The sequence below is a fragment of the Mirounga leonina genome, unplaced genomic scaffold, assembly GCF_011800145.1.
Source record: "Mirounga leonina isolate KUSES-001 unplaced genomic scaffold, KU_Mleo_1.0 Mir_115, whole genome shotgun sequence".
Taxonomy (NCBI): domain Eukaryota; kingdom Metazoa; phylum Chordata; class Mammalia; order Carnivora; family Phocidae; genus Mirounga; species Mirounga leonina.
The window spans coordinates 52,590,586-52,617,689 of NW_023270268.1; the positions used below are offsets into that span (position 1 = coordinate 52,590,586).

General features: G+C 38.5%; 1 protein-coding gene across 1 annotated transcript in view; it reads left to right on the plus strand.

The window, feature by feature from the left end:
* IQCJ (IQ motif containing J) overlaps window positions 1-27,104 on the plus strand; it is a 151,453-nt gene that overhangs the window by 112,020 nt on the left and 12,329 nt on the right. The window contains exon 2 of the mRNA XM_034998038.1: window positions 14,065-14,129. Within this exon, the coding sequence (XP_034853929.1) occupies window positions 14,065-14,129 (65 nt within the window). The remainder of the gene's footprint in view (window positions 1-14,064; window positions 14,130-27,104) is intronic.

Below are 27,104 nucleotides of genomic sequence, written 5' to 3' on the forward strand. Positions count from 1 at the left end.
TTTACAGATATTGAGAGTGACAATTTCATGTTGAATACAAGGGTAAGTGTAGTTGGTAGGGCAATTTGATGTGAATAGGGAGAAAAGAGAAGAGTAGTCTTAGTAGTCTAGTCACCAGACTGGGAATGGGAACTTCATTGAGCAGAGCACAGGGGAGTTGGTAGCATTCATGAATTTAGCAATCCTAAATAATAGAGAATGCCATTCTTTGTTTTGTTCCAATCATTTTTTATTCTCCCCTTCCTCTCCCCTCATCCTCTACCTATAGAAAACCACCTATTTTCCCCCTATATATTTACACTTGGTTTTTAGATAACACTTGTGTCACTATATCTTGAGTACATAGAGATTGCATGTCTAAAAGATATAATAGTTGTTTTAATAACAGCTCAACTGAGGTTTAATTTCCTCTTTGGCACTTCAATGTTCTTTCTGAATATTCTGCCATAGCTGTCTGAGGGAACAATATCAATTTTAACATGCCTTGGTTTAGAATAAAGTACTTCCTATCAAGATTGTTCACTTACTTGTTATGAAGCAATTTGGGCAATCACTAAAATCATGAAATCTAATGATACAAATCTAATGGGGAATTTCACATAGAGGCAGAATAAAGTCATCTCAATGGGAATTTCTTGTTGGTTTAGAAAAGTGATGCTCTGTTTATATAAACCTAATATTTTCCCTTCCATATGGGTTTCTCTATTCATGAAAATTAACTCTTGGTTTAGAATAGATAAATCTATAGGAGAAATTCTTACTCTTCTGCATGATTTGCCTTTGGTGTTACTAGACACATATGGTACTCAATTTTTAATAGATTATAATATGCAGGGGGTAAATAGGCATTCTTATTTGTAATGATGTCATGGCTCATCACATGACAAAGCAGATGTGGACATGCTGTCTTTTGCTCTCATCTGTCTGCCTGCTTTGTCTCTTCTTCCTCAATAAATGCCATTCTTATTGAATAAACCTCTAATCCATACTTTGGAATTTTGCATTTCAATTTTCATGGCATTTCCATCACCCTTTTCATGTTCTGTACACAGGCACAGCATTCTAGTCAATTCTAGCAATTGTCCCACCAGGAGCACATGGATTAATAAATCTTCTTTTCTTGGCCCTTTCTAGAATATCGTCTTTCAAACTCTGTTGTTACACATATACACCCAGGAGTCAGGCTTATTTGACTGATCTGCATTCTGTCCTGAATGGCAAAATGTTTAAACCAGTTTTTTGAATAAAAACAGTCATTGATAACTCTTTGGCTACTTAAAACTCATCTTGGGGCACCTGGGTGGCTCAATCACTTAGGCGTCTGACTCTTGGTTTTGGCTCAGGTCATGGTCTCCCAGTTGTGGGAGTGAGCCCCGTATTGGGTTCCACACTCAGTGCAGAGTCTGCTTCAGATTCTTTCTCCCTCCTCCTCTGCCCCTCCCTGCTCCTACTCTCTCTCTCTCAAATAAGTAAATAAAATCTTTTTTTTTTTCAAGATTTTATTTATTTATTTGACAGAGAGAGAGACAGCGAGAGCAGGAACACAAGCAGGGGGAGTGGGAGAGGGAGAAGCAGGCTTCCTGCCGAGCAGGGAGCCCGATGTGGGACTCGATCCCAGGACCCTGGGATCATGACCTGAGCCGAAGGCAGACGCTCAACGACTGAGCCACCCAGGCGCCCAAGTAAATAAAATCTTAAAAACAAAAACCAAAAACTCTTATCTTTCCTCCTCTGCTTATATTGAGCTTTTGAAGCTGCAGGAGGACAGGGCTATACCTGCTTGTCTTCTCCCCTGTCCCCATTATATACTCATGTCTAGCACAGTCCCTAACATATGTGACTATACGTTTGTTAAAGAATGAATGGAACAATGAATAATGATGAAAGGAAAGTTTGCTGACTTGCAGCACTTTTTTTTTCTTGTTCTCTCTCAAATTCTGCTTTCAAGTTTATGCTTTCTGTTTTGTAGACTCCATTCAACCTCTTAAATGTCTCTTTCTTCCGTTAATGAATTTTGTTGAATATTCCTCTTAACACCCAAGTTATTGCTGTGTGCCCAGAATTATGCTGGATGCTAAAATTTATCATACTTGATGTGCCCTTGAGATCATAATCCAAGCTCAGAAAGCTCAGCATCCACTGAGTCTGGTATGCAATCAGATGTAGAAGTGAGTATTCCTGGTTTTATATGATTGTGTTTGGAAAATACATGTGGTATGATTTCAGTCTTCTTAAATTTTTAATATTTGTTATATCTCTATGTGATTTAACCAGGGGATTCTTCTCTGTGTACTTAAGAAAATGTGCATTCTGTTTTTCTTGGATGGCACGTTTTATATATATCTTTTAGAAGCATGTATTCTGAAGTATGCTTCAAGTAAATAATGTTCTTGTTGAGAAAAAAAAACTTTAACTGAGAGTATTTGTCTAAAATAAAGCATGTCGGAGGAGAGATGGGGGATGGGTGAAATAGGTGAAGGGGATTAAGAGTACACTTACCATGATGAGTATGAGTAATGATGTATAGAATTGTTGAATCACTATATTGTACATCTGAAACTAATATAATATTGTAAATTAACTATTCTGGAATTAAAAGAAAAAGCTTAATAAAAAAAGAAGTGGGTTTTCCCTTCTGTAAGTATAGTAATGTCTACTTTGTTTGCTGTTATATGGATGGACATACATGGATTCTACCTTCTCCCTCCACAACCAATGAGTCCCATAAAAGAAATAGAAATAAAGTCCTGTGGCATTAAAAAAAAGAATGCTACCCTTACAACTACAACTTTTGCTTTATGCAGTGTTGACAGAAAAAGTACCATTACATACTTCCCAGCAATCTTAACTTTAAAAATACCTGATATTTACTTTCCATCCTGACTAGGGTAGTGCTTATCAATTCTCCACCCAGAAATCTTGAAGGCAGAGAATAGCATGAGTATTATTGTTGGAGGGATATGGGAAGAAATAGCCATATGCAAACCTAAAACTTTATTTGACACCTCTTTCACTTTAAAATTGATGGGACTGGAGGAGATTATGCTAAGTGAAATAAATCAAGCAGAGAAAGTCAACTATCATATGGTTTCACTTATTTGTGGAACATAAGGAATAGCATGGAGGACATTAGGAGAAGGAAGGGAAAAATGAAGGGGGGAGGAAATTGGAGGGAGAGATGAACCATGAGAGACTATGGACTCTGAGAAACAAACTGAGGGTTTTAGAGGGGAGGGGGATGGGGGATGGGTTAGCCCAGTGATGGGTATTAAGGAGGGCACGTACTTCATGGAGCATTGGGTGTTGTACGAAAACAATGAATCTTGGATCACTACATCAAAAACTAATGATGTACTGTATGGTGACTAACATAGCATAATAAAATAAAATTAAAAAAAAATAAAATGCAAACTTTGAACTCCATCTTAAAACCATGCATTTGCTATTCATGGAGTAAAATTGAAATCCTGGGTATATTTGCCCTGATCTAAAGCTCCACATACCCCTAGCCTATTGCTGGCACACCCCAGTTTGTGAAGTCCGGAAATAGGGTTTGCAAGTTTGAAAGATACTTAAGCTAATGAAAAAAGAAATCTACCCCTAAACACTTGGGCTACAACTTAAGGGCTATTCTTAGCATAGACACGTACAGCTGTAAGATTTAAGAGAAGCAAATTTTACTTCAAAAGGGGGGGAACTTCCCGGAAGTTTTCAAGAGGAAGCAACATTCCAGGCAGTTAAGAATCTTCCTTTATGTGTTCAATGAAAATACAGATTAGGATCTACTTTTTAGTTTTCTGTTTCCTCCTACCACACCTAGTCTGTGATCACCTCACCTCACATCTTTTGATAATCTCATCTTTAATGAATTATTTTATTTGCTACAAGTCAGGAAACAAAATTAAGCTTGTTTAATAATTGTTTTATAAAGAAGGCTCTAAATGAAGACTTTCGGGTAAAATGGGTGAGTTTAGGGGCTGTGTGAGATTTGGGATGCAGAAAACCAAATACCCAGGTATGGAGACATGTTCCAATGTATAGTTTTCTGAGAGACCACTGTTCAGATAATTGAAGTAATGCTGTGTTTATTATTTAATGATAGCATGTACACTATAATGTATTATTACTCTTGTGTTTATGTTTTAAAAGACTTCTCTTTATCATTGTTTTATTTCAACTCACACATGGACCAACTCATTTCAAGTATTTGAGCACCTGATCTTAACTCAGGGTTTTAATGACATGTTGATGTTCCAAGAGGATTAAGTGGAGTGGGGGTGGGTCTGTTAGGAAAGGAACTGGAGGGACAGAGTGGGAGGTTACACAGAACCATCATATGAGGTCCTGCTAGACCTGTAGACTTAGGTTCTAACAGCTAGGTGATGGGAAGCAAGAAGGGTTTCAAACAAGTGACTGAACTAATGATGAGGTTGGCATTTTAGGTTGCTCACTCTGGCAGGCAATTAATCCTTAACTAAGGACAGTGCAAATAGGGAGGGCATGCTCTGGAGATAATTAGAAAATAGAATTGACAGAACTGAGTGACTAATGGAAATGAGTTGAGTGAGCCAGGAGAAGTTGTCTAGGTGTACATCCATGTTTTGGAGGGGCTAGAGAGATATGATAATAAAAATTTAAGAATAATGAAAATAACATTATTTAGCATCTTCTATGTGCCTGGTGCAAGACTGAATGCTTTACATGAATTTTAATCAAGCAGCATGGCAGTCCTTGGAATTTGTTATAATTAGCGTCTACATCTTAAAGATGATGAAACTAGGGCTCAAAGGGGTTTCCCAGCCCAAGATTACACAGCTAGAATGACGCCAGAGATGGGCGCCGTAGGAATAGCAAGTGAGACAGGATTGCTGTCCTCAGTAAGACAGGCACTTAAGGAATCTCCTCATGGATGGCCAGTACTTTATTGTAAAAGAATGCTTAAATATGTTATTTTAGTTGATCCTCACATAACACTGTGGAGTAAGAATGGTCATCATCATTTACAAATGTTGAAACTGAGACCTAGGAAGAGTGAGTTTGTTGTCTAAGATGACACAGCAAGTAGATGACAAGTCTGGTTCAGGTAAGAAATCTGAGTACTTTGCAGAACACTACAGCTTCTTTATAGGCCTCATTGGTGAGTTACTGCCACTGCTCACATTGTTGCATGTTCCATGTCATTCATGGGAAAGAGTGGAAAGGATAAAGTTTAGATTCTGGAATCAGACTGCTTAGGTTGGCATGCTATTTTTCCTGTAAGACCTCGGTCAAGTTATATAATCTTTCTGAGTCTGTTTTCTTATCCAGGTAATGGGAATAATAATTTCATCTCTTGCTATTTTTATGGGGCTGCAGTCATAATTTTTAAAATATAATTTATACAAAGTGCCTGGGACCTAGTAAAATTCAATAAATGTTAGTAGTGATAACAGTAGTTCAAAGAAATGACATGACATTAACTATGGAAGGAAATATTAAAATTTATAAAATTGCATTTGAAGTGAACTTTAAGGGATTTCAGAGGGTATAGAAGGAGCAATACTGCAGTTATGGGATTAAGAATATTTTTAATCCTGGATATTATTTTTGTTTAGAGTTTATGAGTAGGAGAGTAAATTATTGGAATTGTACTTAAAGAAAAGCAAAAAATGTAATAGTTCTGGTGAGAGTCCTTTAGGTCCTGACCATGGGTGAAGTGGAAGGAACAGAAAAAGGACAGGTCTGAGGTACTGAGATACTGCAGAGCATGTTAGGAGAGTTCTTCCCAACATGGATTTGGGTTGTTTCCCTACAACATCACTTGGTTAAAAATAAGAAATGCAAATTTATTTTCCATTTGGACTAGGAAAAAAATCTAATCTGGACAGCATTTGCTACACTATAATGAAACACATTCCAGAATCAGGTATAAATGATTTGGGAGTTACATGATGTTCTGATTGCCTGTACTTTGTTTTTGTCCTTTGGCAGAGGAAAACTGGAGTTGGTGTATGGATTCACTAATCCACCTTTGCTATTGTCTGCATTCCAAGAGGTGTTTATCTGATGGCTTGTATGCTTGTGTGCATGTGAGTTTTCCGCTTGAAGCATGGTATCTAGGATTTTTTTTCCCCCTAGAATACAGAAATATATAAGATGTAAAAATACCTATCCCCTAGTGGTTGTACTTAGTATTTTAGTCTCAGTTGAGTTTTCATGGTTGTCTAGCTGTTAAGCTGAATTAACTTTGAGTAGAGTGATTACTTTAAAATTATTACTAATAGTGTTTTAATTTCTCACATCCTAGATTGAATAGGAGTGGTTAGACTTTTTGTAATGAGCTGAGTATTTTATTTTATAATGATAACTTTAGAATGTCTAAAACTAGCAAAAGTTCTTGAGACCATGCATAATCTTAGGGAAAGGAGATAAAGGGGACATTTAAGCCTAAGTGGTATTTTTCAACATAAATACCTGTCTGACAATCCTGGATCCACTGGGGCCATCCAGTGCAGCTGCATGAAGTTGTAGGTGCTTATTCACATTAGGGCAATGGGCTGACGTGGATGGTCTGGTTGTAGGTATACCCTTCCAGATGAGTATCCTCCTCACATCTACTCCATGAGAATCTCAAGGTCTGAAATCAGCTCAGATCTAAGGTGACTAATGACATATATGGTTTTTGCTTAGTATGTTTCTCTTTGGCATCTGTTCAAATGAGTTCAGGTGTTTGGCCCTCTCAGAATTGGGAGTCAAAGGCTTTTTTATGTACTAATGCCTATGAACATAGCTTGGTTGGTCAAACAGGAATAAAGAACGAGCTATTACAACAATTCACATCGTCATATCTTATGTTGGTAAATTTGTACGTTTTACTATGTATGAGGTAGCAAATAACAATGCCACTGAGAACTGGCATAGCGAGGCCTAGAACTACCTCACTCAGTGATTGTCACTATAAAATCACAGCTCCTCTGCATCTCGTTGGACATTCAAAATGTCCTTAAAGTGCTAGAAACAGGCAAATCTCTTTTTAAGTCTACTACCTCATATATGCCTCATGTGCCCATAACTTACCTGAATGAATCCTTTAAATGAGCTGTTGATGTCCTATTAGCTGCTTTTTCCTCCCACAGAAATCCATGTTCAGCTGCAAGATAACTTCCTGTGTGAAATTTACAGGTCTGTCAGCCATAAAAAACATTAATGCATAATACATAAACAAAACGTATGCTCTTTTTGCAAAAAAATGGCAAAAGAAAAAAAAAGGAATTTAGTCTCTGCTTTCCAAGGGAGAAAACATGAATCTTGCATTTTTATTTTTGATGCCGTTTTGCCTTTAAATATATGAGATGACTATTAATGCCCATATTCACAGCAGGAGTAGAAGGGAAATGACAGTAAATTGTAAAGCACATTTACATTATAACAAGGCCCATGGAAGCATTGTAATTCACACAGTTATTTCAACAGAGGTTGGACTCCCTCCAATTTAATTTTCTGAAGTTGGGCTGTGCAGCTGGGTCATTCCTGGTCTAATCTGGGAAATGTATCTCTTAAGGCTGTGGATCAGAATGCCAGCCTCCCAGCTGTCACCAAGGAGCATCATTTACAGCCACTGAGGTCTGAGGGCAAAGCATCAGAATCACTTTATGTGGACAGAGCAGCCTAGCTAGCTTCATAAATTCTGCTGCAAAGAGCAATAATCAATATTTCATGTTTAATGATGCAGAGCTAAAATTAGTATAGATTTTATGTCTTCTACTTTTCCAAATTATGCAAACATTAGTAACCTCTTTTTTAGTGCCCTTATCACATTTCCATTAAAAAAAGGCCAATGAGGGGGTGGGCAGTGAGGAAGATTGGTGATGTTTAATTGAATGATTGAATAGTCAAAAGTGTCAAAAGTAATCTTGGCTCTTAACTTCTGTTAAATAGTTACCTTTAGGTTAACATGAAATTATTTCCAATACAAAAAATGATGTATGTAAGTGGCCAGGCTTTGTCACCCATAGCTACACAATGAAGTAAATTGCAGATTGTTTCCATGTTTTAAGTTACTTTAAATGTTCTGGGATATGCTGGAAATAAAATGGCCAAGGCATAAGTCAGAAAAGTTAAAGGTTGGTATTTAAATATAAGTGCACTTTAGAGAAAAAATAATTTTGAGTGGATTTCTTATTTTAAACTTGTTCAAAGAACATATCCTGCTTGTTTAGACAGTAGAAGTGGCAAGTACAGAAAAAGAAAAAAAGAACAATATTTTATTATTGGGCAGATTAAGGGGGCTGACCAAGTAGCCACAGAGATGAGCTGATCTAACCTTTTAGCCATATTCTCCTGTCTGTGACAGGAGAAAAACCAGCAGGAGTAAGGTAGGAGGGACAGCCAGACACAAAAGAACAAAATCCAGCATCTGCCATCTAGTCTAGCAGTTCACACACAAGTCACTTCAGAACAACTCTTATGATAGTGGGAAGCATAGACTTTGGCAAATAATCAATCAATTATGTCCCCTAACAGTACAGCCCGCAATTCACAGCCTTCTGTAAGTTTTATTTGGGAAAATAGGATTAAGGATATGGAAAACTATATGTCTGGGTTGTGCTTGAATAATTCAAGCAAAAGCAAATTTAGGATCCTCAGGGCATGTCAGTCGAGTCCAGTAAGAAGACATATGACTCATTTAAAAGGGTGATTGAAAGAGTTAATGGAGTGGATACATAGATATGGGCTTGGTGTAGGGAAAATCACAAGGGATGGTGCTGCATTTGGTCTATCGATAGCTAGAAAAGGCAATAATAAGGAAGGGAAAGGAAGAAAAGGAAAGAAAGGCCTTGAAGGGGCAAGAAATGGGAGCAGTTATGGGATTACGGTAAGAAACACCTGTGGGAGAGGTCAGCCCATGGGAGCTGTGGCCTCTTAAGTAACACCAGTCTGTGTTTCATAAGAGACAGGAGAAAAGAGAATAAATACTCCAACTTCTGTCTTCTGCTAACCTCTGATATTATGCAGTGCCTCCCACTACTCAAATCCTATCCAAGACCACAGGACAAAGGGGCCTGATTGATAAAGCCCAAAATTTTGACCTCCCAGAACTCAGAGGAGAGTGGGGATGAGCAAGGGTATGAATAGGGAGATGTTGGTCAAGGAGAACAAAGTTTCAGTTATGCGAGATAAGTAACTTTTAGAGATCTAATGAACAACAGTATACAGTTAACAATACTGTAGTGTATACTTGAAATTTGCTAAGAGGGTAGATCTTAAGTGTTTTTACTACACCAAAAAAAAAAGAAAGGAGAGGGGAAGGGGAGGGAAGGGGAAGGAAGGAAGGAAGGAAGGAAGGAAGGAAGGAAGGAAGGAAGGAAGGGAAAGAAAGAAATGGTAACTATGTAATGTGATGGATATGTTAATTAGCTTGATTATGGTGATTATTTCACAGTGTTTACATATATCAAATCATCAAGTAGTACACTTTAAATATATATAATTTTAAATTGTCAATTATACCTCAGTAAAGCTGGAAAAATATAATGTTAAATAAAAAGAGAAAGTTACCAAATGATTTAAAAAAAAGTTTATTGGGAGAGGGGAGAAGAATCAGCAGAGGACATACGATTTCTTGGGATTTGGGAGGCCATTAAGCTACTAAGATTTCTTTTCACTTCAGTTTGAATAGTGCATTCAATTCATTTATCATTTATTTATTCAACAGATATTTATTAAGCACCTCCTAAATGCCTCACTGGGGAATAGGCATCTCAGTGTGAGCAAGTCACCATCTCTGACTTCAAGGATCTTAGTGGTGGGGTGGCACTGTGCATCAGGTAGAGAGGTAATGCTAAAATAGGGATCACCATGGTTTGCTAAGGAAGCAAGGCAAGGTATTTTACCCTCCTGTTGAGTTCCAAAAGCTTCTATGGAGAAGAATAATGTTGGGGGCTTCCTGAAGGAAGAGTGGGAGTGGGCAAGTAGAATAATTGGGGACACACTGTTATTGAATGTCCAGTAAGAGAGGATGTGAGTTCCAGGATTATGTGAAGTTTCCTATTACCAGACTTAGGGAGGGAGTGTGTAGGCAGGGTACATGAGGTGGAGTGGGGAGAGACAGCTGGGCCCTGTTGCACCAGACCTTGGCTGAGGAATTTGGAATCTATCCTCAAATCACTGGGAAGCTACTGGTGGTTTCTAGTAGGGAAATGTCATTGCCAGATATGAAATCAGAGACAAAAAGGACTAGTGGAGAAACCAGTGATGGGAAAGACCAGTTTGTACATGATTTTAATGGTAAATTGAAACAAAACTTACTCAAAAAGTGAAACTCCAAGTGAAGATCTGTTGAGCAAGCAACTTCCTCATCCATTTCCAAGAAAATGAGGACATGTTTTGGAACTTCCAGGCCAATTGAATTGAAGTGTTTTTGTATAGTTAGCTTAAATAACCAAATGATGAAATCAATCCTCCAAATTGTCAGCAGAACAGCTGTTCAGAAAGCTCTTGTTAGTCATTGACCTTATGTTTAATATGATCTCCTAGAACGTGGATAGTCAGATTGAATGAAGTACTGCATCAAAGCCCTCCCCACACAGCAAGCTTTCTGCAATGAAAGAACCAGGGAAAGGAGAGTGGCTGGCACAGAGTGCAAAAGCCCTTTATTTCCTGCCCCCCAGGTCCCCAGGGAAAAAGAAAAGAAGAAAGCACGCCACAGGCACATCTTAGAGAAGAAGTACTGGGACTACTAACCTAACTTACCTCCTAATCATAATCCAGGGGGTAAAAAAGAATACGTTCATGACCTAAAAATCCTCCTTTGGTTTTCAAGAATAACTATGGATTCTTATTCAATCTATTTCCTGTCTGTATAACAGCTGCGTCATCTATTGCTTATGTCACTGGAGGTGGGATAGGATATGATGAAGGATTAGGTGGGAGGGTTGGAGGTTTGGGGTAAAATAGAGGATAAATGTGGAGACTTTTTCTTAGAATAAGAAACCAGCGTCTGTAGTGCTGAAGAGTTGGTTTTACCTTGAAAATAAAAAGCCATGTGTAAGAGTGAAAAGGATGCTTGCTCTATCTACCTACTTACCCCTACCTATTAATCATCTTTATCTTCTTATCCATTTATCATATATATATACTCTGCTGATCCTGTACTGGCTTCCACTTACTGTGAAAAGCACACATGTAAAAGAATTAAAATAAAAATAAGGAATTGCCTGGGTGGCTCAGTTCGTTAAGCGACTGCCTTCGGCTCAGGTCATGATCCTGGAGTCCCAGGATCGAGTCCCGCATTGGGCTCCCTGCTTGGCAGGGAGTCTGCTTCTCCCTCTGACCCTCCCCCTTCTCATATGCTCTCTCTCTCTCATTCTCTCTCTCTCAAGTGAATAAATAAAATCTTTAAAAAAATAAAAATAAGGAATTTCACACACCATATAGTGAAAGAAGGGTGTATAATTGTACTAACAGCATGGAAAAAGTAGTTCTGACAACTGAGTAATTTAGCGTAAGCTTCAAGGCAAAATAAACAACCTCTGTAAGACTTATAAATTGTTATTGTTGATGAAAAGAAATGCACTATTATATCAGAATGGGAAAATATCCCCTCATAGTAAATCCTAAAATTTTATTCTTTTATATGAGAGAACCTGTAGCAAAATGTACAGTGTCTTATAGAGCAGTTTTACAGAAGATGCAGAAATGTTCATCATCTGAAATTTGTTATGCTGATATTGGATATAAAAGCAGCAGTATTTAATAAAAAGGAACTGAAGACCATGACCTGCTTCATCTATTATTCTTCTGAATGACACATTTTTTAAGACACTGACAAAACAAAACTGCCCAGTTCTGAACTTCTATAGTTCCATGCCTCATCTAAGTTAGGGTTTTGTATATAGTAGTAGCCCTAGGTTATGGCTCACTTCTGAGTTTGGATTCTTTCATCTGAAAGAAAATAGAAATCTTAAGCAAAAGTGCCTTAAGCAAATAAGAGAATCTATTGGATCATGAAACTGAAAAATCCATCAATATGCTGGTTTCAAGCTCCAGTTTGACCCAGAGGTTCACAGCATCACTAGGGCATTGGTTCCTTAGCTGTTTTCCTTGACATCCATCCTCTCTGCTATGTTATCTTTTTCTTCCAGTTAGTAGCTCTTACCATAGCAAACACTTACATTTGTTCCAGGGTTCTTCACACTTCAAAATTCTTATACTCTAGAATTCAGAGAAAAAAATGAAAATTCTCTAGATACCAAAGTGAAGTTTAAACAGTTAACATTGGTTGAGCAACTAATTTCAAAATATAATGCTGAGTGAATTAAACCAGACACAAAAGAATAGGTAATTTTATATGAAGTTCTAGAATAAGCCAAATTAATCTATGATGATAGAAATCAGAACAGGAGAGGGGAATTGAGAGAGAAGAATTGGAAAGGAACTTTCTAGAGAGAGAAATGTTCTTTATTTCATTTTTGGGTGGTGGTTCTGCCAGTGTATGCCTTTGTCAAAAGTTGTATGTTTACAATATGTGCATTTCACACACTTCAGAATGAAAGCCTAGGTACTAAAAGATCATGCTGGCTGATGTAAGGAGAATTGACTGAAGTGGGCCAATATGGGAAACAGAGATAGGACACTCACTGTTGGCTTAGACCACACTGAGAAGCAGAGGTCAGTTCTGGATATGTTTTGAAGTTGAATCAACAAGATTAGCTGATTGTGTGCTGTGAGAGAAACAAAGGCATGAAGGCTGACTCCTAGGTTTTAGCTCTGCATATCTAGGTGAATAGTGATGCCACTTGCTAAAATGAGGAAGAAGTGGTGAAGAAGAAGTTTTGCAAATAATACATTATATGTTAAAAAAAAAAAAAGAAGATAGTAGGAAGGGAAAAATGAAGGGGGGGTGGAATCAGAGGGGGAGATGAACCATGAGAGACTTTGGACTCTGAGAAACAAACTGAGGGTTTTAGAGGGGAGGGGGGGTGGCGGGATGGGTTAGCCCGGTGATGGGTATTAAAGAGGGCACATATTGAATGGAGCACTGGGTGTTATATGCAAACAATGAATCATGGAACACTACATCAAAAACTAATGATGTAATGTATGGTGACTAACATAACATAATAAAATAAAATTTAAAAAAAAAGGTTTTGGGTGGGAGGGTGGAGGCAAGGAAATCTAGACTTTGGTTTTGAACTTGAGATGCCCATTGGACATGCATCTGGAGCTGTTAAGTAAGAAAGTGGTGTAGAGGGAGGAGTTTAGAGGAGAGGTCAGGTGCAAATATAAATTTGGGGGATGACCTAGGAGAATTGGATGTCTGATAGTTTAGAAGCATGTTGAGACTAGTCCTGATGGTCTTGTAGGCACAAATGTGTAATTAATTCTAATTGGGGCTTCCTCTTGGCACTTTAGCAGTTTTTGTGAAGAAGCAAGTAGTGGCTTCTGTCATATCCCTGAGCAAATCACTGTGGCCTGAAGAATGGGATTACAGAAACTGTGGATGCCTGAAATGCAGGGAAGGTGTGTGTGTGTGTGTGTGTGTGTGTGTGTGTCTTGTGAATGGGATTACAGAAACTATGGATGCCTGAAATGCAGGGAAGGTGTGTGTGTGTGTGTGTGTATGTGTCTGTGTGTGTGTGTGTCTTGTGCATTTCTGAGCGCTGTGACTCAGGGACGAGATTACCTAGAGTTACCAAGAGATTGGAGAGGATGATTGCTGAATGGCCAAACCCAGCACATGCTCATTAAAGCCCTTCACCCAGCAACCAGCAAACATAATACTGTTGACAGAGAAAATCTGGGAAGAGCACGAGTGGATCCATATAAACACATCCCCACTCTGGGAAAATAATAGGAAGTATTATCTTTAGTGGCATAAAAAGAAATCACACAATTTGAGAGGCAGTATTGTATTCTAATTTGATCAAGGATCAAATTTTATTGTATGTTTAAGCACTTATCCATTGCAAAGTCCAGAACTCTCAACAGTGTGTTACCTCAATTTTGCAAACAACAAATACTCAAATATTATTACCCACAAGTACATGGGGTCAATTTGTAAGATACTTCTTTTCTTTTTCACAGGAAGAAATGAAAAGATTGCAGAATCCTTTAGAACAAGTTAATGATGGAAAATATTTACTTGAAAAGTAAGTAAAAAATACCAAAGGAAATTAAATTATGTTTGAGGTTAAAAAGCTTGCAAGAAAAAAAAAACAAAACCTGGCAAGGTAAATGAATATTTACTTTGAAATGAAAAATGAATAAGTAAATTCCACAGTTTCCTACGCTATCATTGTAGTCAGGACCCAGAAATACGGCTCATTTGAGATACAGTTAGATAGATTTAAGTCTAGTTGAGCTATGACACACAAGCTGTCCTGATTAACAGAATAATATGATGCATGGAGATGTGTGCTGTGTCTGAGGGCTTAAAACTTAACAACCCTGCCCTGTTTTTGGCTTTTAATCAATGACGTGTATAGAAGACAGTCATAAAATTTGCAAAAAGCATAAATGTAACACTAAGACCAAAGAATGAACATTTAAAATAATACTACAGAATGGAACAAAACTGCGCTGAAAAAAAGGCAAGAAAGAAAGAGATGAAATTTAACAGGATACAAGTAAAGTTTTCATTTCAATTTTTAAAAAATTGTGCAATTAGAGCATGTGAGAGATATATTCTGATTTCAATTTGTGAATAGATGCTTAGAGGTTTTATCTGATATTAACACGAGACCATGATTTTATATGGCTTCTAAAAATATTACAATATTAGACTAATCAATAGCCATGCATTGTCAAGATAAAAGAAAAAATGAACTATCATTTACTGAGCATTTACAATATCCTCCATATTAGTGAATGCTTACAGATGTTTCCTCATAGAATTCTGATTACAGCCTTTGACATAGGTACTATTTCCATTTTATAGGGAAAGAGGCTTAGAAATGTTCAGCACTTGTCTAAGTATATTTAAGAGTAGTGAGGGTAAGAACTTGGATGCCACCAGAGCTCCTGCTCTCAACCACTGGCTAAGTCCCAATGTAAAGACCATGTGGATGTCACCAGTGGCTCTGGTCATCACATTTAAAAAGCACATAGAGGGGCACCTGGGTGGCTTAGTCTGTTAAGCGTCCAACTCTTGATTTTGGCTCAGGTCTTGATCTCAGGGTCCGTGACGTCAAGCCCCTCTGTGGGCTCCACCCCACTCACCACCATGGGGCCTGCTTAGGATTCTCTCTCTCCTTCTCCCTTGCTGGCCCCCTCTCACTTGCTCTCTCTCTCTCTTTCTAAAATAAAATAAAATAAAATAAAAACCGCATAGACCTTCCCAAAAGCATCAGAGGAGGTCAATTAAAACTGTGAGGGTACTGAGATCATGTGAAACTATTACAAAGAGCTGAGTATGTGTAGTTGGAGAAAAGAAATCTCAGGGGGAACATAATGGCTTTCCTTAAACATTTGAAGGAATTTTCCTATTAAGAAGGGGCTAAATTGCTCTTCTTGCTCTAGAGAGCATAACAAGAATCTGTGAGCAGGATTTATGGAGAGACAGCTTCGTGACTCAGAAAAAAAATAATTTCTGTAAAAATGCTGCCTGCCCAACAGAATGGACTTCTTTGTTACGGAGTGAGATGACAGATATTAGAGGTGCCCAAGAAGAGTGAAATGGCCATCCATCTGAAGTGCTATGGAAAGCATTCCTGAAAATGGGAAATCTTGTATGTGATTCCTCTTTCTGATTTTATCCTAGGTTTGTGACAATTATTTAACCCCCCTGAACCCAGCTTCCTCATCTTTAAAAATGAAGATAGTAACACTGATTGACAGTCTTAGTGAGAGCGTTAAATAAGACATGCACAATAGCACAGTGCCAGTCAGCTCCTTCTCTTTCTGTCCCGGTGGCTATTTGGACTAGACACTTTCAGGTTCATTCTATCTCCATGATTCTAAGAATTTGCCATGTCATCGCTTGAAGGACAGTTTCAGCCCTTTGATTAAATGAAGTTTCTGGGTTATCTTCAGATTTAATTTATTCTTATCATGTCTAGTCTCATTAATATGAATAACTAAGAATAAATTAGTTCAGTTCTCACCACCCCCACCATCATCACTAGCAATATGTAAACAATAATAATTAAATGTTTTTGGTTGTGTAAGTAGAAAGATTTTCCTCTATGGAGATTAGGGTGGTAATGACATGAGATCAGTGGTTCTTCATCCTGGATGCCCTTAGAATCACCTGGTTAATAAAAATGGTATAAGCCTTGGCATAACCTCTGCCCTAGACAAACTGAATCTGGATCACTGGGGATGAAGTCCTTAAATTAGTATATCTTCAAAGCTGACTTCATGTGATTCGAGTGAGGAACTAGGGATGAGAACCAGTGGTCTAGGTGCATTTTAGATTCCTTTTGGTTATTCAGTAATCTCATGTAGCTTAATTCTCTTAGGACACACTTTCTGTGACTTTCAGCCCTTTCGACATGGGGCCACTGAGCAAACGTTCAAGAAAGAATTCTTGATACATTTTTGGTGCAAAAAGGTGTTTTTATTAAAGCATGGGGACAGGACCAGTGAGCATAAAGAGCTGCACTGGGGTCATAAGGAGGGATTGATTATATACTTTTAGGCTGTGGGGGGAGGGTAGAGATAAAGAAAGTCTCTAAATGGATTTCCGTATGCTAAAGAAGACTTATGGATCCTGGAGGTCTGGCTGGTCTCAAACTAAGGTTGCCTTTAGTCTCTAGCAAAACATCAACATTATTAAGGCAGCCAGGAGTTCCTTGAGGAATGTCACACTCTGCATGTCTCAGGTATTTGTCAATAGGCTGCAAGTTGTAAGGAAATTTAATTTTATCTACATTTCTCCTGCCTTTGTTCTCCTCATCACTTTTATCTATTAAATTTGGTTATGCTGGTATTTCATTATTGATTTTAATGTAAGAAGTGAACTCCAGAAGTTTTTTTCCTTGCTAATTGACCACAGCTTTGTATTAAACTTCTCACTAATACCAGCATGTATCTTTCCCAGCTCTCTGCTCTCAGGAAGATTTGTGAAGATTAATGGCAGATATGTGGACTTCTGCCTCCTCCTTCCTCCCCTATTCTTTCCTTGTTATCCAGAAGCCTGGGGAAGCTAAAAGCTTTTGGAAATGGCCAATCTGCTTTGCATGCGTATTTTTCCTTATCATGATTGAGGAATTTCAGATATGGGAATTAAAGTCTCCCCTCAAAGCACACAGGCCTGTGGGGTAAGCTTTCCTTTCATGTTTGTCCAGGGCAGAGAGAAAACAGCGGCTGCCAGCCCTAACAACCTATACCCCTTTGCCTTGAATTCTAGAGATTTTCCTGGTTGGCTTTCGGGCAGGGCTGTGACCTTGAAAGTTGTCAAATTTGATTGAAAAATTGGTGTACTTTGAGTGAGTAGTTAGGCATTTCAGTATAGCTGTAGCTGACTTAGGTGCTGATGTAACTCATCTCAGCTACTTGCAATGACCATAAGTTAGGTGATAGGGGTGTCATAGCAGTTGATCAGTTATTCCGTCTTGGAACATTACATTTATTCTGAATGCTCAACAGGCTTTTGTGGTAGACAGTCAGTGTGAAGGGAGGGCAAGCTGCAACTTTATTCTACTTGAGACTTAATGCAGGGCCAATCCAATGCATTTGTATACACATACATGCACATACTCAATAAAGCTTTCTATGTGCCCATAAACAGAAGAGTAATTAGTAAGGCCATTAATTAAGAGCCTGCTTATGACTGTATTGTTTTTGATAATCATTTATTAACTTAAATAAGACCTTAGGGTGACTGCTATTTGTTGTAAATATTGAATCAGACTGGGTTTCTGGTGGGAAATGTGTGATTGCTAGTCACACATTCACCTCACATATCATCATTTTATTACCCACAGATAATTACTGATGGAATGAGCTAAAGCTATTCAATTAAACCTACAGGTATTCATAGTTTATAGTTTGTTGAGTTTGTATAAATTATAACCCCAAATTAGCAAATTTATTAATACTGTAATTTTTTTTCTTTTTATGAAAACTTGAGCTTTGTCTTTGGTTGCTGCATAATTACAGTTCCCACAACACCTCACATGTATCTCTATTGCCCAGTTTGCTAATATGTTATTAAGGGGTTTAATTAACAAAATCTTAAAGTATCTGTTGTCCCTACAAGATCATAGACTTGTAAAAACAAGACTTTTCATGCCCATCAACTCTGGATTAGGTCCCTCTGTGTTTCCCCTTTAATAGCATACATCACACTTGTAATTATTTGTTTAATAGCCATCATCTAGATTGTAAAACCGTACGACAGGGACCATGTCTAGTTTTCACCATTGTACCATTTGTGTTCTGCATCATTTCTGACACATAGGAGACATACAATATATTTATGAATAAGTAAGGATGAATTAATAATGGGCCCAGAATACAAATGGCGCAGAGCAAACAAGAGTGGTTTTTTCCCTTACCTCTCAACATCCCAGCGGGGCAACCACAAAGCTATATTGTGCTGATGGCTCCATCTACTGGCCGCATAGGAATTTATGTAATCTACGTGTTTCCAAACTTCTTGGTTATTCCTTTCAAAAGAGGAGAAAATCCTAGATACCATCAGCACAATTTTTTTTAAGTCTTTTTCTTTTCTTTCCTAAAAACACAATCCTGGTCCTTATTATCAGACCAATTTGAATACCTTCCTAAATATTTTTCATCATTCCCTTTGCTCACTCCTACCAAAAACTGCCCTTAAACATCCCATTCAAGTTTCCCCACTCCAAATGCTTTATGTTTCCTTGCAGCAATGTTTTTCACACTGTAGATAACAATCCACTGATGGTTTGTTAAATCAATTTGATGGGACACCAGTAAAATATAACTTAAAAAATCTGAAATATAATAAAAGAAATCAACATACATTACATGTAGTTGAGGAAATAATGTTCCCTGAAATTTTTGTTTCAGTTTTAAACACACATGCACACACACGTACACACACACACCCTTAGCACATGCATGTAATGGATTGGGTTGCCAAATATTTGACCTATGAAAACCACAGTCAGTATGATTAAGTTTAATAAGTATTATATTAAAATCCTTCAAGCAGTATTTTGTGGTTGTGAGACTTGAGTTTTAATGTGGCTTCTGCTGTATAGTGACTCAAACATAATCTCTTTCTTTTTTTTATTATGTTATGTTAATCACCATACATTACATCATTAGTTTTTGATGTAGTGTTCCATGATTCGTTGTTTGTGCATAACACCCAGTGCTCCATGCAGAACGAGCCCTCTTTAATACCCATCACCAGGCTAACCCATCCCCCCAACCCCCTCCCCTCTAAAACCCTCAGTTTGTTTCTCAGCGTCCATAGTCTCTCATGGTTCATCTCCCCCTCCGATTTCCCCCCTTTCATTCTTCCCCTCCTGCTATCTTCTTCTTCTTCTTTTTTTTTTTTTTTTAACATATAATGTATTATTTGTTTCAGAGGTACAGGTCTGTGATTCAACAGTCTTACACAATTCACAGCACTCACCATAGCACATACCCTTCCCAATGTCTATCACCCAGCCACCCCATCCCTCCCACCCTCACGATTCCAGCAACCCTCAGTTTGTTTCCTGAGATTAAGAATTCCTCATATCAGTGAGGTCATATGATACATGTCTTTCTCTGATTGACTTATTTCACTCAGCATAATACCCTCCAGATCCAACCACGTCATTGCAAATGGCAAGATTTCATTCCCTTTGATCCTGCATAATATTCCATTGTGTATGTATACCACATCTTCTCGATCTGTCGATGGACATCTTGGCTCTTTCCACAGTTTGGCTATTGTGGACATTGCTGCTATAAACATCGGGGTGCATGTACCCCTTCAGATCCCTACATTTGTATCTTTGGGGTAAATACCCAGTAGTGCAATTGCTGGATTGTAGGGTAGCTCTATTTTCAACTTTTTGAGGAATCTCCATACTGTTTTCCAGAGTGGCTGCACCAGCTATAATTCCCACCAACGGTGTAGGAGGGTTCCCCTTTCTCCGCATCCCCGCCAACATCTGTTGTTTCCGGACTTGTTAATTTTAGCCATTCTGACTGGTGTGAGGTGATATCTCATTGAGGTTTTGACTTGGATTTCCCTGATGCCGAGTGATGTTGAGCACTTTTTCATGTGTCTGTTGGCCATTAGGATGTCTTCTTTGGAAAAATGTTTGTTCATGTCTTCTGCCCATTTCTTGATTGGATCATTTGTTCTTTGGGTTTGAGTTTGATAAGTTCTTTATAGATTCTGGATACTAGCCCTTTATCTGATATGTCTTTTACGAATATCTTCTCCCATTCTGTCATTTGTCTTTTGGTTTTGTTGACTGTTTCTTTTGCTGTGCAAAAGCTTTTTATCTTGATGGGGTCCCAATAGTTCATTTTTGCCCTTGCTTCCCTTGCCTTCAGCGATGTTTCTAGGAAGAAGTTGCTGCAGCTGCGGTCGAAGAGGTTACTGCCTGTGTTCTCCTTTAGGATTTTGATGGACTCCTGTCTCTTGGTTATTCCTTTCAAAAGAGGAGAAATAACCAAGAGTCTCCTAGACTCCTTTGGAGTCTATTTTTGTATGTGGTGTAAGGAAATGGTCCAGTTTCATTCTTCTGCATGTGGCTGTCCAATTTTCCCAACACATTTTGTTGAAGAGATTGTCTTTTTTCCACTGGACATTCTTTCCTGCTTTGTCGAAGATTAGTTGACCATAGAGTTGAGGGTCCATTTCTGGGCTCTCTATTCTGTTCCATTGATCTATGTGTCTGTTTTTGTGCTAGTACCATACTGTCTTGATGATGACAGCTTTGTAATAGAGCTTGACGTCCGGAATTGTGATGCCGCCAGCTTTGCTTTTCTTTTACAACATTCCTCTGGCTCTTTGGGGTCTTTTCTGGTTCCATACAAATTTTAGGATTATTTGTTCCATTTCTTTGAAAAAAGTGGATGGTATTTTGATAGGGATTGCATTGAATGTGTAGATTGCTCTAGGTAGCATTGACATCTTCACAATATTTATTCTTCCAATCCATGAGCATGGAACGTTTTTCCATTTGTGTCTTCCTCAATTTCTTTTATGAATATTTTATAGTCTTCTGAGTCCAGATCCTTTGCCTCTTTGGTTAGATTTATTCCTAGGTATCTTATGGTTTTGGGTGCAATTGTAAATGGGATCAACTCCTTAATTTCTTTTTCTTCTGTCTTGTTGTTGGTGTATAGGAATGCCACTGATTTCTGTGCATTGATTTTCTATCCTGCCACTTTACTGAATTCCTGTATGAGTTCTAGCAATTTTGGGGTGGAGTCTTTTGGGTTTTCCACATAAAGTTTCATATCATCTGCAAAGAGTGAGAGTTTGACTTCTCCTTTGCCGATTTGGATGCCTTTTATTTCTTTTTGTTGTCTGATTGCTGTGGCTAGGACTTCTAGTACTATGTTGAATAGCAGTGGTGATAGTGGACATCCCTGCCGTGTTCCTGACCTTAGGGGGAAAGCTCTCAGTTTTTCCCCATTGAGAATGATATTTGCTGTAGGTTTTTCATAGATGGCTTTTATGATATTGAGGTATGTACCCTCGATCCCTATACTCTGGAGAGTTTTGATCAAGAAAGGATGCTGTATTTGTCAAATGCTTTTTCTGCATCTGTTGAGAGGATCATATGGTTCTTGTTCTTTGTTTTATCAATGTATTGTGTCACATTGATTGATTTGTGGATGTTGAATCAACCTTGCAGCCCAGGGATAAATCCCACTTGGTCATGATGAATAATCCTTTTAATGTACTGTTGGATCCTATTGGCTAGTATTTTGGTGAGAATTTTTGCATCCATGTTCATCAAGGGTATTGGTCTGTAATTCTCCTTTTTGATGGGGTCTTTGTCTGGTTTGGGGATCAAGGTAATGGTGGCCTCATAAAACGAGCTTGGAAGTTTTCCTTCTATTTCTATTTTTTGGAACAGTTTCAGAAGAATAGGTATTAATTCTTCTTTAAATGTTTGGTAGAATTTCCCTGGGAAGCCATCTGGCCCTGGGCTTTTTGTTTGTTGGGAGATTTTTGATGACTGCTTCAATTTCCTTAGTGGTTATAGGTCTGTTCAGGTTTTCTATTTCTTCCTGGTTCAGTTTTGGTAGTTGATACATCTCTAGGAATGCATCCGTTTCTTCCAGATTATCTAATTTGCTGACATATAGGTGCTCATAATATGTTCTTATAATTGTTTGTATTTCTTTGGTGTTGGTTGTGATCTCTCCTCTTTCATTCATGATTTTATTTATTTGGGTCATTTCTCTTTTCTTTTTGATAAGTCTGGCCAGGGGTTTATCAATCTTGTTAATTCTTTCAAAGAACCAGCTCCTAGTTTCATTGATCTGTTCTACTGTTCTTTTGGTTTCTATTTCATTGATTTCTGCTCTGATCTATGTTACTTCTCTTCTCCTGCTGGGTTTAGGCTTTATTTGCTGTTCTTTCTCCAGCTCCTTTAGGTGTAGGGTTAGGTTGTGTATTTGAGACCTTTCTTGTTTCTTGAGAAAGGTTTGTATTGCTATATACTTTCCTCTTAGGACTGCCTTTGCTGCATCCCAAAGATTTGGAACAGTGGTATTTTCATTTTCATTTGTTTCCATGAACTTTTTAAATTCTTCTTTAATTTCCTGGTTGACCCATTCATTCTTTAGTATGATGCTCTTTAGCCTCCATGTATTTGAGTTCTTTCCGACTTTCCTCTTGTGATTGAGTTCTAGTTTCAAAGCACTGTGGTCTGAAAATATGCAAGGAATGATCCCAATCTTTTGGTACCGGTTGAGACCTGATTTGTGACCTAGGATGTGATCTATTTTGGAGAATGTTCCATGGGCACTAGAGAAGAATGTGTATTCTGTTGCTTTGGGATGGAATGTTCTGAATATATCTGTGAAGTCCATTTGGTCCAATGTGTCATTTAAAGCCTTTATTTCCTTGTTGATCTTTTGCTTAGATGATCTGTCCATTCAGTGAGGGGGGTGTTAAAGTCCCCCACTATTATTGTATTGTTGTCAATGTGTTTCTTTGCTTTTGTTATTAATTGTCTTATATAATTGGCTGCTCCCATGTTAGGGGCATAGATATTGACAATTGTTAGTTCTTCTTGTTGGATAGACCCTTTAAGTAGGATATAGTGTCCTTCCTCATCTCTTATTACAGTCTTTGGTTTAAAATCTAATTTGTCTCATATAAGGATTGCCACCCCAGCTTTCTTTTGGTGTCCATTAGCATGGTGTAAATGGTTTTCCACCCCCTCAGTTTCAATCTGGGGGTGTCTTTGGGTCTAAAATGAGTCTCTTGCAGACAGTATATCGATGGGTCTTGTTTTTTTATCCAATCTGATAGCCTGTGTCTTGTGGTTGGGGCATTTAGCCCATTTACATTCAGGGTAACTATTGAAAGATATGAATTTAGTGCCATTGTATTGCCTGTGAGGTGACTGTTACTGTATATTGTCTGTGTTCCTTTCTGGCCTATGTTACTTTTAGGCTCTCTCTTTGCTTAGAGGACCCCTTTCAATATTTCTTGTAGGCCTGGTTTTGTGTTTGCAAATTCCTTTAGTTTTTGTTTGTCTGGAAGTTTTTTTATCTCTCCTTCTATTTTCAATGACAGCCTAGCTGGATATAGTATTCTTGGCTGTATATTTTTCTTATTTAGTGCTCTGAATATATCATGCCAGTCCTTTCTGGCCTGCCAGGTCTCTGTGGATAGGTCTGTTGCCAGTCTAATGTTTCTACCATTGTAGGTTACAGTTCTCTTCTCCTGAGCTGCTTTCAGGATTTTCTGTTTGTCTCTGAGACTTGTAAGTTTTGCTCTTAGATGGCGGGGTGTTGACCTGTTTTTACTGATTTTGAGAGGGGTTCTCTGTGTTTCCTGGATTTTGATGCCTGTTTCCTTCCCCAAATTAGGGAAGTTCTCTGCTATAATTTGCTCCAATATACCTTCTGCCCCTCTCTCTCTTTCTTTCTCTTCTGGGATCCCAATTATTCTAATATTGTTTCGTCTTATTGTATTACTTATCTCTTGAATTCTGCCCTTGTGATCCAGTAGTTGTTTATCTCTCTTTCTCTCAGCTTCTTTATTTTCCATCATTTGGTCTTCTATATCACTAATTCTCTCTTCTGCCTCATTTATCGTAGCAGTTAGTGCCTCCATTTTTTATTGCACCTCATTAATAGCCTTTTTGATTTTGACTTGGTTAGATTTTAGTTCTTTTATTTCTCCAGAAAGGGTTTCTCTAATAACTTCCATGCTTTTTTCAAGCCCAGCTAGTATCTTTAAAATCATCATTCTGAACTCTAGTTCCGACATCTTACTAACGTCTGTATTGATTAGGTCCCTGGCAGTCGGTACTGTCTCTTGTTCTTTTTTTTGAGGTGATTTTTTCCATCTTGTCATTTTGTCCAGAGGAGAATAGAAGAATGGGAGAACAAAATGCTAACAGGGTAACAACATCCCCAGGAAATATACACTAAACAAATCAGAAAAGACCTGAAACCGGGGGAAAAGAAAGGGAAAGAAAGAAGGAAAAAAAAGAAAAAGATAAAAACAAGCAAAAACAAAACAAAACAAAGAAAACAGAATATGATCAAATATGATCAGCCTGGTGCATGGATCAGTGCCATACACTAGATTTTGGGTGTATTTTGGTCTGTTAGAAGAAAGTGCCTCCCAAAATTTTAAAGAAAGAAAAACTTATATACGTACAAAAATAAGGGTTAATACGATGAATGGATGGAATATGACTGTAAAGATGAAAATTATAAAAGATTTTATAAAAGGAATTGATAAGATAAGAAGTTGGTTGAAAAAAGAAAGAAGAGGATTTAAAAAAAAAGGGGGAGAGAATGTGATCAGGCAGAAGACTAGAACAAAGCCATACACTAGAGATTTAGGGTATATTTTGATCTGTTAGAAGAAACTGTACCACAAAATTTTAAAGAGAGAACAACTTATATGTATACCAAAGATAAGGGTAACTACTAGGAAGGGCTATAATACGACTCTAAAAATGAAAAATAAAAAACATATTTTAAAAAAAGGGATTGATAAGATGTTGGTTGAAAAAGGGAAAATGAAAAATAAAAAAAAAATACAGTTAAAAAAAATTTAACTTTGAAAGACTAAAGAATCATGGGAAAAAAAGCCATGAATTCTCTGTGCAGTATTCCCGTAGCGCTGGCGTTCTGCCGTTCTCATTGATCGGCAGACTTGGTCTTGGCTGGCTGTTCTTGCTGATCTTCTGGGGGAGGGGCCTGTTGCCATGGTTCCCAAATGTCTTTGCTGGAGGCAGAATTGCCCTGCCCTTGCCGGTCCAGGCTAAGTAATCTGCTCCGGTTTGCTCTCGGTAGCTTTTGTTCCCTGCAAGCTTTCCATACAGCTTTGGAGGACAAGAGTGAAAATGGTGGCCTCCCAATCTCTGCCCCGAAGGAGCTGAGAACTTGGGGCCCCACTCCTCAGTGTGCCCCCAGAGAAAAGCAGTCAGTCACTCCCATCTCCCCGGTCACCGGCTGCACTCCAAGCTCACCCGGCCTGTGACCGAGCATTTCTATCTCTGGCACCCGACCTCGTGTGTAGTCTCCAAACCCAGCAGATCCCCACGGTACACTCCCGTGCCACTCCTCCCAGGGGTGGAAGGAGAGTCTCCCCGGATCTGTCGCTTGTTGGGTCCCTGCTGGAAGAGCAGTGGCCCCACTGCGCAGTGGGTCATGGTTTATGGCAACCCCGAGCTGAGAGCCCACTCCTCGGCTCCGTCTCTGCAGCTGGCTTCCCCGCTCCGATACCTGGGAGCTCTGCTGCACTCAGACACCCCCAGTCTTTCTGTGACCCCGAGGGTCCTGAGACCACACTGTCCCGCGAGGGTTCCATCCCCTGCTTAGCCACTGGAGCGACGTCCCTCAGAGGAGTAGACTTCTAAAAAATTCCAATTTTGTGCTCCGCTGCTCTGTCACTTGCCAGAAGCGGCCTTTGGAGGCCCTCTCCCCCGCTGTCTATCCTCCCGAATACCGCCTTGGATTCACTTCTTCGCATGTCCTACCTTCCAGAAAGTGGTCGCTTTTCTGTTCAGAGAGTTGTTGCTATTTTTTTCTTCGATCTCCTGTTGAGTTCTTAGGTGTTCAGAATGGTTTGATCCCTATGTAGCTGAATTCCTGTGACTAGATGAAATCCAGGTCTCCTACTCCTCCACTATCTTGCTCTTCCCTGCTCAAACACAATCTCTTTGAGCTTCAGATTTCTCAGCTGTACAATGGGGAAAATACTTAATTGGTAGAGGCTACTGTGAGAATTGAATAAGATAATACATGTAAAATATCTATGACTGTTTTATATACAATTTGTGGCCAATGACTACTAGTTTTCTGCTTATCCAAACATATTTCCTACTTTTATCCTCCATTTTCACCAAATTGCTCTTTCTGAAAATAGCCTGAAATTTTTCACCTCTAATCCTTTGTTTTAATCTCTCTCTCATATGTATTACCTTTCACATCTCAACTTACCTAATTCCTGTCCATTCTTCAAAACCCACATCAATTACCACCATCTCCATGAAATCTTCCTTGATCATTGTAGCACCCAGTGATTGCCTAATAAGCCCATAGGAGCAGTGATCATATATCTATAGACCCCTGCCAGGAGTTTTCCAGGGTGGGGATTCATGCTTTGTTCATAGCGGGAGCTCTGCAAAAGCTTACAGAATGAAAGGAGGAGAGGTTCAATGGCAGTGGCACCATTGGGGTGAGAATGAATGAGATCCTCTCTACAACTTAGACAATGCCATGGGATTTATAATACTCTCCTTATGTTTTTTTCTCCCCTTGAAATGGCCCAATATTTTGTTTTCTTCTTTGCTTAAAGGAAATGACTTTCATGCCTTAAATATGAATGTTGAGCTAAGGAGTAAAAATCAAAAGAACAGAAAAGGTAAAAGCCAAAACAATATTTTCTTTTTATAGTATGGTTATTTATCCATTATCCATCAATAGCAACCTTTAAGCCTCTGTGGATTAATTAAAATGAACAAAATTGGATGTATATCAGC